We start from the raw sequence: 21691 nt of genomic DNA on the forward strand, positions 1-21691 counted from the left end.
GTGGTGAAACAGCACAACATAAGAACAAACTATAAAAATCAGTTGAAAAAAGCTTTAACTCATCAGATCAATACAAAGCAGGAAAACATCAAACAAAAACACAGACTGGACGTGGCAGGGTATTTATCCATCCCTCATCCCTAACAACAAAAAGACACCAAGTACAGAAGTCAGTTTTGCTGATTCACTTGCAATAGAAAAACTCAAGTTTTGAAAAGATTCCAATAGACAACAACCCAACAACAAAATGAAACAAAAGAGATTACTAGAGATCAGCATAGGGTCTTTAGTACCAGAAAAGTGTTCTAGTTCAGACTAAGACCCCGTTCACACAAGCTTTTTTTGAATTGATCTAAATTTGAATCTATCTAAATAAAACCAGTTAGCGTTCACATTATAAATCGATCTAAAGTGAACCGATCTTACTAGTTTAAATCTATCTAAATGTCCAAGTGTGAACGGGTTCTATGTGTCAAACTCTAAGCCTCCTCCTAACAACTGACAATATATGCTTCAGAGAATAATACACCATGCGATACTAGTGAATCCGTTATTTTAACTTGCCGGAGATTTTCTGCAGATCTTAAATCAGACAGAGAACTGTAGATTGAATGACTTTGATTTTGAGGAAGAAAGTTATACAGATTTGTGTAATGTTGACTTACATGATGAAAATACTTGTGAACTAATATTTCTGAATGTTATATCATTATTTAAATCACAAATATTGGTGTTAAATATTTCTGTCGTATGTTTATAATTCATCAAACAAGTCATATTCTAAATGGGAGATGAAACAAAGAGCTCTGTACTTTGATATGGGTTATATATATACTAAGTATATTTATTTATTTCATCTTTGTTACTGAGTTATTTCAGGTCTAAGCCTAAGGATATGACCAATTATTGACCTAAGCCATTATTCACCGTCAGTAAACTTCCTACATATTGGCTAATATCGCTTATGTACATTAATTAATATTGTAGTACTTTCAGATAATGAATATTGGAATATATGATTTGTTGCTTAATTTAGACATAGATGATCCATTTACATACATGTAATTGATGAGATGAAGGTATTAAGGGGGGGAAACACACCTGAAATAAGTAAATACTGTCTGGTGTCAAATGAAATGTATATTTGTACATGTTAAATGTTCGTCACAGGCAATGTGTGAAAATAAGAGTCTGATATCTGCAGCTGGAAATTTTTCCTTTTTTGCCAGATACTGTGTGAATTTGCTGATCTTTTCTCCCAGCATTTCAAGTCTTGTTTTATAAGGCTTACAAATTCTACAATTAAGCTCTAGAAGTCGGGTTATTAAAAAAAGAAGACATTTTGAACACAGGTGGTGGTTGTTGTCACTAGTTGAGCAGATACTTATTTGGATGAGCCTCAGTCTTTGGTGGTATTATCACAATCATTAGTTGTCTGTGTTTTGTGGACTGTTTTTAGGCTTTTTCCTTTTGGCAAAAGTGTTGGTTTTTCTTTGACATGGTTTTTGATTACACCAATGGTATCTTCTTGTTTTCTGAAAGTTTTACTGGATTTAAAGTCATGAGGTTTTTGTAATCCATTTGACAATAGGAATGATTGGAACAGTCTTCTTCCCCGTTTTTGGAGTTTTTATTATATATAATATCAAAAAATAGGTTTGGCATAAAACAACAAATAGGTTTCTTAGATCTTACTACAATGCTTTATATGTGAAGTGAATATCCAAACAGGATCTATATTAGTATACCTAGATATATAAATAAAAGTAAACAAATTCCTCTGAATCTGACATTTTATATGAAATATGTAAGTAAACCAATTACATAAATCTTAGAATTTTTATACAAAGTATGTACAGTATACCTTAAACAACAATTTTTTTTACATATGAAGTTTTACATTTGTAATTTTGTGAATTGTTTAAAAATTGATTTAATTAAAATTTTTCTTTTCAAATAAACTAAGCAATATAATTTTCATAATCTTATCTGAAGTTGTCTAATATTCTGAGTTTTTTATAGACCGATTCTGTGCTAGGCTGAGTTTGTGAGGTCGATTTTGTTATAGGCTGAGTTTGTTTTAGTCTGAGAATGTTATTGGCCGAGTCATTAGGGAGTCGAGCGGAAGTAGTAGTCATAATATTAGTAACTGATGGTAATGACAGAAAGGATTATTTCCCAACTAACCTAAAATGGATATTTGTTAGGAAAGATAAGACTACAGTTTGTATACTACTCTTAGGGTATAGAGCCTATTGATTTATGTAATCTAGAAGTCATCAGGTTGCTGTCCTATTGACATATATCCCCCACTTCACCTTTTATTCATATGTATGTCCACTGTGTATCATCACCACCGGATATAGGTAACCTTGGCCTGGTTCTCTGTTCATTGTCTAAGAAAAACTACATTACTGTACATATACCAAAATATTGGTACCCAGGTAGCTATACACTGGTACGTGTACAGTAATGTTGTATTTCTTAGACAATGAACAGAGAACCAGGCCAAGGTTACCTATATTGGGTGGTGATGATACACAGTGATGTCTGTCAGTAGCCACTTGTCATTATAACTCATAATAAATGCTGTATAGGCTTTTTGCTACCTCTAGTTTTGAAGTTAGTAAAAGATGATCAGCATATGATCACTTAGGTATGACATTGTTCCCAATTTCTACACCTATGGTCTAAAAATGTTTTGCTTAGGTATGTTTAACAAGAAGACGGATGTTAGAATGTTAAGGTCTGACACATGTACCCTATTAGGTTATATGATGTATGTAGTCCATTTCTTTTAACTGACATATTAAGGTCAAGACTTCTATTTCAGAGGTGTGAGTTAATGAGTTTTGGGTCAATTTGTAACTATATATGGTGAAAGAATTTATATATAACAGTTTACTAACTGTGTCTTACAACATGTACAATATATGTCTCAATATATTAACAGTCAAACCTGTTACAAGATTTAGCATGCATATGTTGAGCTAATCTTACAATTGTTCAAATTGTTTGAGGGCCTCAGTCCTGTTAATGTTAGGCAACTCACACAAGTTTTGACGATTTTCACTTAGTTACTGTATAATTCATTATTCTTTCATTCCTCTATATAACTTTCATCAATCACCTTTGAATATTGAATTTGGTTGAAAATAGTGACAAACTAATTAAGTGTTATATTCATAGCTGATGGTTTAATGGTGTCAGTTCCACATATAAACATTTCCAGAAATTTGGATTTCCATGTGCAAAATTGATGCTGATAATATGTTTTAGTCAGAATTCTAAGACAAAGCAAGGTTTCTGAAAACCAAACCATAATATAGTGGTTAGCCAAGTTATCCTCTGGAAAAGGGGGAGAATCTGACTTCATTAATCATATGCTTGAAAAAATGTGATCAAAAGAAAACAAACTTCCTAATAAATTACATGTGTTTGCTTTGACAGTGGATTCTTGTATATATACATGTAGCTGGCATATTCCTCTTCTTGTCCTTGGAGATAAACAAATATGTTTCAGGCTGACTGTACATAATTATATTTGCCAATGTCAACAAATATTCACAGAAATTATATGAAAAGAAATCTATGTATTTTGAAATTGATTTCTCTTTTGAAACTATACAATAACAATGATTAGACATACACCATTCACTCATTGTGAAATATATACGGCTATATTTATTCAAACATTCAAACGCTTGACCTCCATCTAAGAATAAAGATTATGTTTTTCTTATTCGAAACCAATCAATAATATCAAAATTGTATCTGACACAACATGTGATGTGGAAGTTAGAAATTCTTGTTTGAAATTAAAATTTCCTTCCATTATTTCATAACATATTGGATGATGAAGTTATGACCTAGTTATCTGACTTATTGATGATGTGTTGTGAAATATGTTCAAGATTTAAATGTTTGTCATGAGTAAACAGTCCCAGTTACTAGACAAACATTTTGCGTACATGTAAAGGGTGGGTTAAGTACATTTCTGAGTATTAAATCAAGTTTATATTTATTTGTCCTTGGGTAAACTTCCTCCTGCTTGTTCTTTCATTAAAAAATTTAGAATCTCAATTTAATTATGACATAAAAATTACGTTTAAAAGGAAATATTCATCTGTTGACAGGATGTTATGTGATCATTGATTTCTCCACCTACACTGGATTAGTAACAGTGAAAACCTTCATTACTATAACAAAGATTGCGCCACATTTTGTGGCATCTGTCAAGGTGTGGGGTTTGTTTGCGTCTCTCACGAATTTAAATATTCTTTTGTCTAGTATGTTTAAAGCAGAGCATTTCATAAATTTATGATTCAGTTTTTATCATTGTTGCTTGGTTAAAAGCAGTCCTTGGAAACACTCTTGAGTTCTGTAATTATGAGTAATGAGAATCAGGCATGGCTTAAATGTAATGCAACAGGCTGAGAATTACAAGAAAACAAGGAAATTGTGGATTGTTTGAAAAAGACATAAAAATATACCTGTTTAGGAAATCAGTTCATTTTGGTTCATTTATTTTGTATTTGTTTATTTTAAAATATGTAGTATGTTTAAACTAAAGGAAGACATGCTTTTGATGGTCATGTTTTGATCAGGAAGAGACTTGACTGAATAAACAGGAAAACCCTGTATAAACAACTGTCTCCCTTCCCTTTTTCTCCACAATAAAGCTCTAGAGTACATGGATTGTTTATTAGTTTAAAGATAATTTGTGAGAGCTTTTCCTAGAATTTGAATTTTCCACTAAAGCATTGGTATCGATTAGGGATAAAAATCCTTCATTTAAATATATAAATATTAGCATAGTGCAATATGTTGCCAAATGGAATTTAATATTTTTAAATTTAATATGATACTTAAAAATGAAGTGAGCTGGTGCATGTACATATATTATTGAATATTATTAAAATCACTAAACAATCAAATTCTTCCTTTTCCTCAATCTTTCACAACTAGATATGATTTTTTTTTATTAAACCTTTCTTTAAAAAGCATACCCCATCATCATGATCATGGTAAAATCATTTTTTTTTTCAAATCTGATAGAAGACTTTTCATTTAAAAAAAGCCTTTTCATCCAGCAACGCATTACATAATCATGAGATGTTTCTTAGTTTTTTCCGTCCCAGGGTCAAATGTTGTGTGGTGAGACATATAATTAAATATGCTTATCTAGCATGTTTAGTGACAATGTTAATTTTGTTTTGCATGCAATGATAGTCGTGGTAGGCTAGACATTCATATTACTTTTCCTTTTGCAGCAACACCTGCATTACCAATTTGCAAATAATCTCGTTATATATCATCTTCTCTTTGACTTGATCTTATCCTCTTTTACCTTAGAATACCAAAAAATTGTACAGAGGTAGTTTATGATGAGACCTTGTTACCTGACCTTGACTAAATTTTCATACTCCAGTGGGCTGGTAAATTTTTCAGGATTAAGTCATTAGCCCAGTGGTTGGGTTGTTTTCAGGATGAGGTTCCTTAGTAATTCTGTTTATAAGTCACTGATAACAGATATTTGGAATATATGTCTGTCTGTTTTATGTCAAATGACCCTGACGGTCTGACCTCACACTCTAATGTCACAGTGGGTTTTGAAGAGGTCACATGTAGTTTGAGGATGAGATCTGTTCCTCAGTAAGTACACATGATAGGACAACAATATTTTGTACCAGTATGTGGTATAGTTGTGACCTCAATTTCAGGTTTCAGTGAAATTATTAGGTTCTAAGACAGTGTTTGTCTCTCAGTAAATGTCAGTAATTGGTCAACTATATTTGATCTTTAGAATCATTGTTACAATGTATGTGTAAATGTCTGTCCAACAGGTTTAACCTGACCTTGACCTCATTTTCATGGTTCAGTGAATCAGATTTTGCTTATTAATTCTGTTACTTACTTGTTAGATTCAATACCTGTAGTCTATTATATGTTCCTGTTTCAACATATCATTCAGTCATAATCATTTACATGAGACATTTCTGTGTGTCCTCTTTCGTTATTAATTTGTTTTTATGGTTATTATAATATTGTGGTTTTCTTGTAGGCATTATGATCTATCTTTAATGACATTTTTTTGCTGCATGTGATAATTGTTAAATTTACTAAGCTAGATTTGTTTGCATTTAGGGTTTCCGCAATTTTTTTGTTTATTCATAAGGCTTAATTAGTATGAGTCATTTACATGTATGGTTAATATGAAAAAATTGTGGACAGACAACATTTCATCATGTATCCAAAGTTGTATTTTGAAATTCTTTGTTTGATAAGTACATTTTAATCTAATTTAAACTTAATTATCATAAAATTGTCATCTTCAGTGACAAACAGAGATATAGTAAACTAGAAATAATGTCCTTGTTACAATTTAATGCACATATTTTATTTATTTATAAACTGCATATTTCACCAATATGAGTCAAGCATATATAACACAATTACATGTTACAGTAGCAGTACTTGAAGCTACAATGTATTCAGTTTGTAAAGGGACCAGAAGATATTTCTGATGCTCAGCTGAAAATGATTGATGAGAATTTATCAAGTCGGATAAGTCCAGTTGCAGGAATCCATCTGAAAGTGTATGTTTGCAAACATTTAAAGAGAATTTTTGCTATCTTAGTTTATAAAAGCTATTTTTACATTGTCTGAATATCAGAATCCAGTCTCAGACTATATTACAGCACTTTTTTAAGAAGAAAGACAACTCTAGCAGATTTGTTCATTTATGAACTATAAGTTACAGTCTAATGGTCACATGGTCACTTATGAAGTTGCTTCTTAAGTATTGTGTTCTGAATGGCTGGGAATAAATAAACTCATCATAAATACCAGGATTGAAATTTTGTATTTGGGCCAGACGCGTGTTTCGTCTACAAAAGACTCATCAGTGACGCTCGAATAAAAAAAAGTTAAAAAGGCCAAATAAAGTATGAAGTTGAAGAGCATTGAGGACCAAAAATTCCTAAAAGTTTTGACAAATACAGCTAAGGTAATCTATTCCTGAGGTAGAAAAGCCTTAGTATTTCAAAAATTCAAAGTTTTGTAAACAGTTAATTTATAATTATGACCATATTAATGATAATTCATGTCAACAGACAAGTGCTGACTACTTGGCTGGTGATACCCTCGGGGAATAAAAACTCCACCAGCAGTGGCATCGACCCAGTGGTTGTAAATAAACTCATCATAGATACCAGAATTGAAATTTTGTATTTGCGCCAGACGTGTGTTTCGTCTACAAAAGTCTCATCAGTGACGCTCGAATCAAAAATAGTTAAAAAGGCCAAATAAAGTATGAAGTTGAAGAGCATTGAGGACCAAAAATTCCTAAAAGTTTTGACAGATACAGCTAAGGTAATCTATTCCTGGGGTAGAAAAGCCTTAGTATTTCAAAAATTCAAAGTTTTGTAAACAGTTGATTTATAATTAATATTTAAAATATAGTGGTACCAATGCCTATCTTTTTGTGGCTATGAAATTAAACAGTTATCTAGCCTTTTTTCAATCTGCCTGTAGATTTTGAGCAGACTTTTGTATATAAGTATATAATGGTAAATAACAGTTTGAGTTACAGTTTGCCGTGTTACATTACATCTAGTTCTATAATAAAACATCACAGTTCATGGTAATAGTACAATATTAACTAGTACTGAATTCATACCTCTCAGGACCTTACTTTCACAGCTTATATGATAGAGGTGCAAATATAAGTCAAAATTAATTGGTTTGGCATTTAAGGGTATTGGTTAATTTGTACTTGTAAAGTTTAGATCCAAACTTGTTAAGGATTCTCTAATATTCTTATTTATTTTGCTTGCTAAATGGGTACATGGTTGTACTTTTCTGAATCATCGGAATGAAAGAATGGTTTATTAACTTTCATCTGCAAACACTTAAAAAACAACAGTAGTTGTTGAAATCACAACATGTTCCAGTTTAGCTAACATTAACATATAGACTGTCATGTTTGCCTTGAAGGAAAATTGATGAACTAATCGGTTGAATGTAACCACTAAAATATTGTAGACTGTCTGCTTTCATATACTCTTTCTTTGAAATTTTTTTTTTATATGAACTTAATTTATTTGTATTTTTTCTGTTTTTCCCTGTTACCCAATCAAAACTCTGTGTGCTGTACAGGAAATTCACTGAAATCCTGTACAATACTCTGAATATTTTAATGAAAATTCTTGTGCACATTAAAGGATTTTCAGTTATTAGAATTTCATGTATCAAATTAAATATTCAATTCCAGCCTCAGTTCTATTCTAATTATATACTTGTCCTTAGCCTTCCTGAATAGAGAACATTTTTTACAAAAGCCATGTTTGATTTATATAGGTAACGCTTGAAAAATACTAACTTTCATTAGAAAATTGAGATTTCTTAAAAAAATTATACACCTTCCTAGATGGAGACTGTTTAGATTTTGTACTTTTGGTATGTCTGGCATTTGAAATAAAGTAAATGTTATAAGATTAACTATTTTAATCCAGGTTTTTGCACTTGGAAGAAAATAATCTGTTCAACAAAGCTGAGTTAAAAGGTATTACACAGGTTAAATTCCAGTATTTATTTCAGTAGATAGTTAGACAGTTGTTATGCACTATTAGGCAAATTTAACCATATGTCATTCAAAACAAAATTTTGCCTCAAGTGTAAACAAAGTTTTCAGATCCGCCTGGCCCCAGACATTAAACAAATTTATTTCACTATAATTAACTTCATGGTAAAGTTTTTTCACTATACATATAAATTCAAAGTCATTGAACTGTTGTTTATTATCTTTTTTATAGTTTATTCAAGTCTATATTATTTTAAAAGGATATTTTTTATTAATGTCATAGCTGTATGGTATATGTCATGAGGTTAAACTTTCCATAGAAATACACAATAAAACCAGAAATAACAAAAATATACAAGTCTATACCACAATGTCAAACTTTTATTGTCTGGAGTCCAGACAAGTTAAGGCTACCAAAGAGTTGCCATTAAGACTAAAAACTTTTGCAGAACAAAAAGCGCAGTATTTAAAAAAAAACAGACAAGCACCAAGGTTCCTGACTTTGTGGTTCAATATTCAGGGAAATGTTTTTGCATTGCACAATCCTTAGAAATTTGGCTTATGAATAAACAAAGTACTTTTGATGTTTAATATGAAGAGTACTTTTTGTACTGTAGATGTTAAAAAACAGAAGTCCTTGTTCTGTATTTATAATGTTTTTTTGTTTGCTGAAAAAAACCTGAGATTTTTTTTTGTAGATTCTGTTGCAATAACTTGACAATGTGTTGTTCTGATTATGCAGTAATCATTAATTGAACTTTGTCACTTAAATCCTTGTTATTTGATCCCCTTGTTGGGACCTTGATAGGAAAAATTATGTTTCATTTGTAAAGAAAAGGGATATGATGCCCCTCTATATCGTCCACCAACATGTTTTGATCATCTTATATAAAGCAGAAAAAAGTATATTTATGCTGCACAACACCTTATGAATCAACAAATTTTTTTAAAGAACAATCTTACAAAAAAAAAATATACATTTCAGCATATCTTTCTATCAATTTTTATTGGTTGTGAAAAAAAATGCAGGACCTTGTGTCAACTTTAGAGCAGTTCATGTTTCCTTGCCTTAATAAGTACTCTTTTACTTTATGTTGATAAGAAAGAAAGGGATTACCACGTTTGTAGAGATACTATACTTCTTGAGATGCAATCTTTTATTAGTACCCTAGAAGGGGACTTTAGGTTTTCACTCTGTCTGTCTGTCTGTCTGTTCATCCGTTAGTCCGGGAAATCAGTTTTCCACACTTTTTTTCTTCATGCTTGAATATATCGATTTGATATTTGGTGTATTGTTTTATCATGACAAGTTACAGATCAAGTTCGAATTTTGTTCCGGTCTGATGATTTTGTGCAGAGTTATGGTTCTTTGACATAGAAAATTCACTAAAATAATCAGTTTTCTGCACTTTTTTTTGTCATTCTTGAAGATAATGATTTGATAATTGGTATATAGTTTTATCATGACAAGTTACAGTTCAAGTTGGAATTTTGTTCTGGTCAGATGATTGTGTGCAGAGTTAAGGTCCTTGGACTTAGAAAATTCACTCAAATAATCAGTTTTTCACACTTTTTTTCGTCATGCTTGAAGATATTGATTTGATGGACTTAGAAAATTCACTCAAATAATCAGTTTTTCGCACTTTTTTTCGTCATGCTTGAAGATATTGATTTGAAAATTATTATATTGTTTTATCATGACAAGTTACAGATCAAGTTGGAATTTTGTTCTGGTCTGATGATTTTGTGCAGAGTAATGGTCCTTGGACTTAGAAAATTCACTTAGATAATCAGTTTTCAACACTTTTTTTCGTCATGCTTGGAGATATTGACTTAATATTTGTTATATAATTTACACCATGACAAGTTATAGATCAAATTAGAATTTTGTTCCAATACAATGAATTTTTAACCGATAGGGGACTATGTATTGCCATGCAATACTCACAGAATGCTTGATTTTATCTGGTATCTAAGAATTGCTTTATCATGGTAATTGCACAATATCAAATTGTGCAATTGTTTTTTCCAATCAGTTCTTCACTACATTGGTTTTTCTGATGTATGTATGCATATTATTTTCCCCCCCACTAATAGGATATATGAGAAGTGTTTATACCATGTGATGTTTTGACTGTAAAGGAGCAAAGGTCACTCAGAGCTGTTCTAGATATAAGACAATATTTTTGTCAAATAAAAGCCTTGTTTCTCAACCATTGTATCCCTAGATGTCACATGAATGTTTGTAAATAAACTATATTTGTGTTATTATCTTTTTCACTAAAGGCCAGTAAGTATAAATGAAAGTTAAAAGTTGACTAATATTGGCAGTGGTCCAAATGTTACCATATGTTTGAAATTCTATTAAATGATCTATTAATTGTTATATTGATACCTGGTCAGGTAATTGAATATACTGTAAAACATGTCTACTTCTTCTTCTTTAAGTTCATTAGTAGAAAATTGATGCAAATGTGTGTCTTGTAGCTGAGCTATTCAAATTGTAATAGATATCTTATGACGTTTTTGTCTGTTGTTGTGATGGATCTTCATAGTTGATAAAAAATTGGATGAAATTTCCAAGTTTCTTATTAATTTATTTAAATGAATGATGCAAGGAAGATTAGACCTGATTTGAATAAAAAAAAATTTGGTAGAGGTATAAGATGAATTTTCCATTCTGAGAATTAAACACATTATTAAAAAAGTCGCACAAACTAAACAAATACAAGAAATTAAGCAGAAAAGGAAATACGTCAAGAAACAAGTGTTATGAATTTATGAGGGATTGTTACGAGTCTTGAAACATTGTTGAGTGATAATTTCACACAATTTATTTTCTTTTAGCTTATAAGAAGATCTCTCTCATTACTTGGACTGTGAAACAATCATTTCAAGTCAAAATGCCTCAATGGTCTTATGTAAGGTTGCTTATCTGAAGTTGGTTTGGTGAAGGGTTCTAGGTTTGATTTTATTCATAAACCAAAGACCTTAAAATTGCCATTTGCTGCTTCTTTATCATGCAAACTGCATTAAGAATATATCAGAATATAATATACTTGAACAGACAAAAATCCCTTTCCTCATTAAACTCCAGAAAATATTGAAGGGGTCATATGAAAAGAGATAGTTGTCAAATGCAGGGTAAATAATTTGTGAGCAGTGCTATTTTTTTTTCTATTTTGCATTGTATTTATATGACTGATTTATTGTCTCTTTAGAAAAATGATTTATGGGATAGTGTCTGACCAATTAATTTACATGGAATAGTAATAGACTAAATGTATTATATACCATAGTAAATGACTTATTAATCAGGTCTATATATTGATTTTAGCTGCATAATGGGTTTTGACATGGCAGTTAGTGTCTTTACAAAAATAGAAAAAAGTAGGTTAGTGAAATGAGGGTAATAAATTAAAAAGCTGATTTTTTTTTCTGAAGTATTTTCAAATAATTTCTCATTAATGAGTCTGTCTTGGACCTTGAATGTGTTTAATTGAAAGAGTTGGTCCCTGTTTTACATATTTTTTTGTACTTCTAAGATCTCAAATTTTTGTTATAACTAGTGCTGTTCTTTTCATAATCTGTAGAAAATTACTTTTGTTTTGGTTGATCAGATTTTATATCTGAAAAGGGAGATTTCAAATCTCTACTCGGACACTTGACTCCAGAGAGAGATTTCATTATTTTTTTAAACAGAGAAATTGTAGAGTTTACAACTATGTATGTATATGGGTATGGGTATGGTCATTTGATTACATACAAGTATACAATATACAGTCATATCATTATGACTGCCCAAGGAGCTCAGATCTCTACCATGGCAGTAGAACAGATGTATTTTTTCCATGAGATTATATTCTAGCTTGTCTTTTTCAGGACCAGATGGGGAAATAACCCTTACACTAGAGGATCATATAGTTTCCTGAAAGTAGGAGCTCAGGCTGTAGACGTAGATGCTCTATCAGAACCCTTAATGGGATCAGAATCTGATAAGGTGAGGGATTATTAAAAAACTTGAATGGATAAAAAAAGTGAATTTCTTGACATGAGAAAACAGGGCCAACTACTTGATTAATGTCCAGTTGCCAATATTACATATTCAGGATGATTTCAAAGTGGGTCGACTGGGATGGAGATTGGGAAATTTGGCCTGGGCTGCCAATTAAAAAGAGAAAGTTTGATAGGGGAGGAAATGTGGTCTTGCAACAGGCAACCTGCTCACCCACCAATGAGATGTTGTAAGAAAGTTTAAACACACAGAGAGTGTGACTTTCTTTCAACACAGGATATCAGATATAACTTCCCCATTCAAACTGGGCAGAAAAAACGGTTCTAGATGAGATATTATACTTGATGGACATATATAAAAAAAAATGTTATTTGATGATCTTATGTTATGCCAAATAATTTTTAGGGATAAAGAGTATAGAATGCACATGAGAACTAGACAAAAATAGTGATATATTATTGAAGGATAACATAACTGAAATTGGTAACAAATTCTGGGATAGGAATGAAATTATGTGTGGAATAAAGATATATATATATCTATATCTTCCTGTGTATAACACACACACATACACACAGTCAAAAGGGTTTTTAGATTTTTTTTATTATCAAAATCAGAAAAAAGAAGGAAAATTATCTGAGCACTACCTGACTCCATGTCAACATATCATAAACAATCCTTTATATTGACAAACTAGTGTTTACTTTAGTTACCTGTAATTCTTTTCTTGACCTACTTTCAAAGAATGATCCATTATAGATTTTTTATTAGCATTGACCAGGTTATATTATTTAAGTCTGTTTAAGTTTTTGTTTAGGTGGAGGATATTGATTAAAAAGAAAAGTACATGATGTATATGCATATACTTTAAACTTTCTTTTGATTATGTTTAGATTATCTTTACTCTGTGTTCTGCTTAAATAGAATAAGTTTTGTAATATATTTTTATGAGAATGTTCTTTACATTTTGAGACATTTAGCTTTAGGTCAGGAGATTGTTATACTGTACATATATAAAGTTTAGGTTCAAAGAAGGTCAGTTTGAAATAATAAATGATGTCCTACAAATTTCTAATTTTTTGGCATGAAGAAGATACATCCAAATAGTCCAAAAAATTCAGGAGTACCCATGCTTGTTTTTATGCAACAAGTACTTAAAATGTAGCTTGTATCAGACATGTTGTAAAAAAGGACTATTTAAATACATGTTTTCTAAAATATATTTGTTCTGTAGTTTTCTGGAAAATTGATGCTTTAAACTTACTCATTTTTGTGGTAACTTTTCTGTGTTTAACCCTTTAAACTGACTTGATTTATTTTCAAAGTTTGTTGATGTATTCATATAAGAAAAGAACAACATTTTACATATTCATGAAGATTTATATTGGCATAAAAAAAAATTCTACTTGCAAAAGTCACATAAATAATTTGCCCCATTAATGAGTTGGTTTTCAGTATCTTAAAGCCATGTTTCTAAGCTTTAAAAAATACAGACTATTTTGGGATACCTGTGCTTCTATTTCACTAGTGAACAACAACACATAATGTTGAAGTTTTGGAGAAGAATTGACAAATTTTCTCTAAATCTTTTTGTCTTGTGTTGCCAACAGGTAAATCTATTTATATCATATGAAGCTAAGAATTTAAAAAAAAACACAATAAAAATCACCAGATGGCAGTGTATGACCTCAACTTAACAAAAAAGCGAGAGTCATCATGTCACTAACAATAAAAAATGAAAATATTTTGGATAAACAACCTGACCTAATTGATTTCATCTGTTATTTCACATTCTTATCAAGTTATTGATTGTTAATTATGTATTTCCCTCATGCACAAATAATAACAATCAAATCAAGGTTGAAAAGCCCTAAACCATTTCTATTCCAAACATTGCCAAATGGTTATAGAAATATACAACAAAACATGAATGAGCATAGTCCTCAATTGAATTAATTACTTTTACAATTGTTTATGTTAAAATGTTATGGAATACAGTCTAAAACAAAAACACTTTTTAGTCAATTTATTTGAATTCATTATAAATGAGATTACTATGAATGCATTTTTTTACACATCCAAAATTGGGTGTTTTGTTTGCCTTTTTCATTCATTGCATGTTTGCTAGTATTCTTAAAATATTGTACATTACAGATAAGCAATGCACATGTATGATATATATTTCTCGAATAACTTTCATTGGGTATGCTGATTGCTGAATACCAAAAATGATGGAAGCTAAATAAATAATACATAATGTTCATCAGAACCAAAAAAGTCCTACACTGAAAAATTGTATAAGACCAACTTTTTCTTAGGTACTATTAGGTATTTTTATTTTTTTCAGCCTCAAGTGTGCTTTGCAGGGGAGGCAACCCATCCAACTCACTACTCAACTACCCATGGGGCATTGCTGACAGGCTTGAGAGAAGGAAAGAGACTGACAGATTTGTACAAATGATGATAGTTGTTATGTAGTCTCATTTTATGTTGTATCATACTGACACAAATTTATGAGAGTTATGAATGGTGCAAATGGTCATATATTATTTCTCATTTTATAGCATTATCTCCAATTAACTTACCAATACCCTTTAATTTACTGCGTATGATATTTTAGTGTCCATTTTATAATATTTGTAAAGTTTATTTTACTGTCAGAGTTTGATTTGCATAAAGCTAATTTTTCTGTGACCTCTGTATTAGCAAGTGGAAATGGCAAATTTTATAATTATATGCTTGAAATTTACTTTTTTTTAACTGACAAATCTTGTTGAAAATGTATTACGTGGAAGTATAGACTTTAGCTGATCTATATCACATACAAGTGGACTAAATAGAAACATTGTTTTAAGATGTATTGAATAAGACACCATTAAACTTTATATTTTGAAAGAAAACAACAATTTTGAATTTTGTCACTTGCACTTCATTGGTCAAATTTCTTTTATCACTTGAACTTTTGAGTATTGGTATGAAAATTACCCCTTTTAAATGTAAATACATTTTTAGGAAATTACTAATGAAAACAAATCTTTTTGACAAGTCTGTAGAATACCTGGATTTTTTATTTTTTTTCATAAAGACCTGTTAATTAGAATATCAATAGTTTTCTGTTGACCCATTCTTTTATAGGAGCCATTGACCTCAGTATATTTTTTTGTCGTTTTTTTTTTTTTTTTTTTTTTTTAAAGAAAAAGGGATTTTATAGATTGATACTTTTAACCAATAGAAAACAAGAAACTAATGATTATACAAGAGCATAATAATTTCTTGGAGAGTTGTCCCCTTCTAAAATACATAACACAAACTCTTCATTGTATTTGTTCATTCATATATTATAGTACAAAGGTCTTTTATGAGCTGTTTTATTAAATGCTTAGGGATCTAATATTCAAGAAATAGTCCGAAATTTTTCAGGAAAGTCAGCAGGCCTGAAGAGATTCTTTAGGTATCTTGAACTATTCCATTCATAGTTTTATCAATATAACAGGCCTATCATAAAAGCTGCAGACCTCAATTGAACATTGATTCAAAAGGATGGTACATGTATCTTTTATTTTTTAATGTTTTGATATTATTTTCACAAAAGTTCTTGATTTTATGAAAGGTTCAGCTTTTATACATGTACTTCCTTCTACACAAATTAAGCACAAAACCAGCATCTTGGAATTTTAGCTGTATAATATTTTTATGTCAAAGGTAAATGTTGTTGAATTTTGGAGTGAAAATTTCACATTATAAGTAGCAACTGCAAACTTAGTGGAAATTTAACACATACAAAAATCCAAAATGCTGATTTGATCACCTAATAACCTCAGGAATAATTAAAAGATAAATCAGTATGTTGGCATTGTGTAGAATTAATTCAATTTTTATTTATATCACATTGTATTGTCACCTATGAGCGGGTCTTTTAATACCTCAGACTACCAACACGTTAACGTTATTTATTAAATTTATAGCCAATTCTGTTTGAACACAGTTTATGCATTTTGTTAAAATATCTCCACATATATTTATCATACGATCATTTAAACTATGTTAATTTTTGCTGATTGATGAAGGATAATGTTTTGTTATTTGGGCTTTTGAGAAATTTTAGAAATGGTGCTCACTGGACAAGGGAGGTTATCCTCTGTTCACAGAAAAACATATTTTACACAGCTTTGAATGGAAATTCTTAAATTGAATTGTTCATTGACTACAGGTATTTATAATTGTAGTGAATCAGTCATTGACTACAGGTATTTATAATTGTAGTCACTGGCAATGAATGTTTGCAAATGAATTGTTCAGTCTTGTTGCAGAGTTTTTTATTTACTTTGTTCTACCTCATGAGTTTTGTTCAATTTACCATGTTGATCTAACATCTTTTTGAGAATGCCACTGTCAGTATGCTACAAAACATAGAAGTGTTTTGATTATTTTTCTAGGGTGTCGCTGTCATTATACTACAAACAAAGAAAGTTTTTTGATATTTTTTTTTTTTTTTTTTTTTTTTTTTTTTTTTGGTGTCTATTTTAATTTTTTTAAATTTTATTTGTTTTGCTGATTGTTCCTTTCAATTTTTTTTAAGAATTTATATTATACAACGAAGGTGGACCAAAGATGAATTTTACATCTTTGTCTCTGAGAAGTATTTTCTCTCAGCATAACTTGCAAAATAATGAAGTTGTTAATAAATTTCCACAAAATTATTTAAATCTGTTGTCTCCATTTTCAAATTCCTTGTCAAGAGGAACAAAAGCTGATGACAGTAATGTTTGCAGAAAATATATAACTTTTCTCTGTTGGGACTGTATATTTTTGCAATGAAACAGTTAAAAAAGGTCAAGTTGCAAAAGTTGCCAAAAATAAGGGAAAATGATAAAATTTAGAATGTAAGTTTGTATAGTTTGCTTTGGTGTATCTATTGGTTCTTATGCACTGATAGTTGGATTGATTGAAGAACGTGTCCTCTTTTTTTTTTCCACGTATAAGGATGTTGAATGAAAATGTTTTAGTTTGTCAGATTTAAAAAAAAAGGAAAACATTTGAACTTTGAAAAATGTAATGCAATGTATGTTTCATTTAAGTATATCATCACATATTTATTTATGTCATTTTTTCCCTAGTCAGTCAGTGGTATATATTGTAGTTATTTAGAATTTCTGTAATATTCGGAACTTGTATTTTTAATCATCAGTGATTGTGCAACCATAGCGTCAGAGTTTTTGAAAATGTGTCAGTATGAACTTTTAACATTACAAGAAAGTTATAAAGATGAATTGGAAATCATACAAAAAAAATTAATGTTCAACTTTTATTTTAAATGAGAAGACTAATAATAAGTTATATTTAATATAACAGTCAACGAAATTTACACACATGATAAGTCAAGAGTGCTTAAATTTCACATTTGTAAACTCTGATGTTATGTATGTAGAATAGTAAGTTATTTCTTACAGGGCTTTTCTAGAAAAAAATAATCAAGGGTGAAAATAAAAAAATTAATAATGTTGAAGTATGAGTAAAAGTTTTTTTATTTTAATTTCTCCGGGATTAGGGAAAAGAATCCGAAAACTGTTGTCATTTAATTTGGTTGGAACAATTTTCATGTTTTTAGAAAATCAATAGTCTAAATTTTTTATTTTTATTATTTACGTGCAAGTGAGAACTGGATTTAGTCAAGTCTTTAATTTAAATTTGGTTTGGGAATCTACTTATCAAACCATGAAAATATCCAATAAAATGTAAATAATGGTGTTTGTTTGATACCAAAACTGTTTCTAGAAAGGCCCTTTTTTTTTTTATCATCGACATAAATTACGTTTGATGCCAAGTGAATTTATAAAAATTGTGCAATTGATTTTTTTTTAATTCTGTATCAATCTTGAATGTATCTGTACATGTATGTTCTAAGTAAATTAAGTCATGAATGCTAATCTAATTTATACTCTGTACATCAGAACTTGAATGTGTACATGTTGAAATCAATGTCAATTCAGCTCAATTGTCACATGACACTGCAAAGGCTTGTTTTGTCTTCTTAAGGTTTTCTTTTCACCTTCTCTGACTTGTCTGTTAAAATTAAAAAGAGTTCCAACTATCTTCTGCCTACTGGTTCTTAGGGAACCATATCGTGGCCTCATTTAATAGATATTTTGCATGTTTAACTAAATTAATATTGAGTTGTTTAATATGGTGTTAGAGAAGTAAATTTACTGAAAAATAGAAAGTATAGACGACCAAAAGAAGTCTATGGTATGGTCAGCCATGGTCAACATGCTGCTTCCATGCTGAGTAAACTAAAATAGGAGAAACCTTTTTTAATTCACACTACTCATGTTCTATATCTATACCATTGATGATCGTCTCACCCATTTATTATAGTTATTAGCGTAATTATGAAACTTTGGTAAAATAAGCTAATATCTTGTATATTAGACATCAGTATAGTAAAACATGTCAGATTCTTGTTCAAGTACAGACATTTTACTTTAATATATCAAGAGAATGGTGTCTCTGAAATTTGACCAAGGCAAGTTGAAGTTCGCCCATGTTGTATGTTACAAATTTTGCATTTATCATGTTTTTTTCTTGGTTTTTAAGTGATCAAATGATCACCTAAAAGACCAAGACATTAAAGCAAAATCACAATATCACTTAAAAGACCAGGACATTAATGAAAAATCACACAATCACGTAAAAGACCAGGACATAAATGCACAAAATTACATGAATGCTTTGGGTTCTGAATCTTTGAAATTAAAACAAGTCATATGATTCAAATTTTTCATATCATAAATGAAGAAAAAACAAGCCTTTACTTGAATAATTGAAACTACCTTAATTTAAAGTTGACATTGACAACTTGTCAGGATTATTATATCTTGAGATTTTCATTTAGTAATAATATTATTATGTTGTTTTCATTTGTTTGATTATGTTCATTTATCAGCAATCTAATAATTTAAAACCGTCCATGGGATGAAAATTATGCCATGCAAACTGGAGTAGGTTTTTATTTCCCTAAAGTTGGTAGATAACAATATGTGAATTAAAAAACAACCATGACAAAATGTTGCCTTGGATTTGTTTTGCTAGAGAATGTACTGCACTTTTGTTTGGCTATGCCTTTCTGATGTTTAATTGAAATTGAAATTTTATCTCTCATAAAAGCATTATGACCTTGAGAAGTCCTTGATTCTATATTTGAAATAATAGTAGGAAATATTACTTACTTCAGGTGTTTTCATGCAAGTACATTTTTTAAGAATTGTTTTTCAAAATAATTTAAAGAAAAAACTATGTATAAGTTGTTTCAGATTTTTTTTTTCAAAATACAAATGCCAAACAGTTACTGTTCTTGAATTAAAAGGCATTATTCTATGTTATTGAACAAAAAGGAAATGAGAAGTACAATAAGGGGTTCAACACTCCCAAAAGATATTTTGTTTTTTGTTTTATTTAATGTATTTAATATGTCAAAAATTTGTTATCAACAGACTTGCCAAACACCAAGAGAGATGAATATTATTTGGAGGCAGAATTATAGTCAATTTTAGGTTTGAATTGAACAGTCGATTTGATTTGATGTAGTAAAATGTTCTCATACGGAGACAGTTGTAAGATACACAGAAATTACACCTGATAATCAAGCAAAACAAATATAAGTCATTGCAAATTTGTTTGTTAGTTTTTGATGAATTGAAATACATTTACAAGATTTTAACAGATGTTTTATGAAATGGCAGAGTTGTATTGTTAAACTTTTCTATTTTCTTGTAGATAGGGTAATGTAATCTTTTGTGTCCCATACTCCAGATGATTTCTTTGAGATTATTTTATTAATGTCATTATTCAAAAATGTTTTTCCATTGTATTTACACTTGAGAACAAATTATAAGGTAATTAAAAAGAATTCTATAGAAACAGATGAGGGGGTCTTAACATTTTAACATAAATATAATGTATAATGGAATGAGAAATCAAATAATTTATCTCTAGTTCTGTTTAAAAACTTTAAACAAATATCCCAAAAATTTGAATCAGATGTACATGAGTAATTTTGAAAATTGAATCCTCCTGAAACAAAACAACACAGAATGGATTGCTCTGTATTGGAGTTAGGGAACCAGTTTCTATGAAGGACTAGGGATTACATTGTCCTGTCTAATTGTAGATCAGAATTAATGGATGGTGTGTTAGATTGCTCAGTGCTGGCTATAGCAGCATACTTATTGTCACATTAAAATGTTCTGAGTATTAAATAAAGTATAATAAATATATCGACAGTTCACTTTTATTTTTAATATCACTAAAAGGAGACATGGGGTAAATTTCAATGAGACAGCAACCCATGTATTTAAGTGAAACAAAAATAAACATTTAGCGGTCATAATTTTTATACAACCGCAAAACAAACTTTTGTGTTCGTATAATGGTATCATGTCAGCGTCTTTGTCCGAAGACACATTTAGTTTCCGGTCAATAACTTTAGTTTAAATGAATGGATCTCTTATGAAATTTTACCAGAAGGTTCAATACCACAAAAGGAAGGTTGGGATTGATTTTGGGGGTTATGGTACCAATAGTTTTGGAATTAGGGGCCAAAAACAAGCATTTTTGTAGTTTCAGGACAATAACTTGTGTGTAAGTGTATGGATCTCTCTGAAATTGTACCACAAGGTTCCATATCACAAAGGGAAGGCTTGGATTGAGTTTGGGGTAGTTGCCCCAAAAGTTCAGGAATTAGGGGCAAAAAAGGGGCCAAGAACAAGCATTTTTCTAGTTTCCAGACAATAACTTGTGTTTAAGTGTATGGATCTCTCTGAATTTGTAATACAAGGTTCCATACCTCAAAGGGAAGGCTGGGATTGAGTTTGGGGGTAATTACTCCAAGGAGGGGGTTCAAAAAGTTTGGAGGGGATTTTTTTTTCAAATTTAATTTGGGGTTTCATATTTTTTTCTTCGAGATTTTTCAAAATTTCAAATTTTGGGGGGGGGGGGGGGGGGGGGGGGGGGTGGATATTTATTTCATACTTTTTTTTTTTTTTCTAAAAATTTTCCATTTTTACATTGATTTATATATAAAAGCAGCAAATACT

General features: G+C 30.2%; 1 protein-coding gene across 1 annotated transcript in view; it reads left to right on the forward strand.

Moving 5' to 3' along the window:
• The window catches only part of LOC127735449 (spermine oxidase-like), a 49778-nt gene extending 28906 nt beyond the window's left edge, over positions 1-20872 (forward strand). Inside the window, exons 4-5 of the mRNA XM_052245616.1 lie at positions 12467-12584; positions 14947-20872. Of these exons, the coding sequence (XP_052101576.1) occupies positions 12467-12584; positions 14947-15060 (232 nt within the window). The 3' untranslated portion in view covers positions 15061-20872. The remainder of the gene's footprint in view (positions 1-12466; positions 12585-14946) is intronic.
• The last annotated feature ends 819 nt before the right edge of the window (positions 20873-21691 follow it).

The sequence above is a fragment of the Mytilus californianus genome, unplaced genomic scaffold, assembly GCF_021869535.1.
Source record: "Mytilus californianus isolate M0D057914Y unplaced genomic scaffold, xbMytCali1.0.p SCAF_3, whole genome shotgun sequence".
Classification (NCBI taxonomy): domain Eukaryota; kingdom Metazoa; phylum Mollusca; class Bivalvia; order Mytilida; family Mytilidae; genus Mytilus; species Mytilus californianus.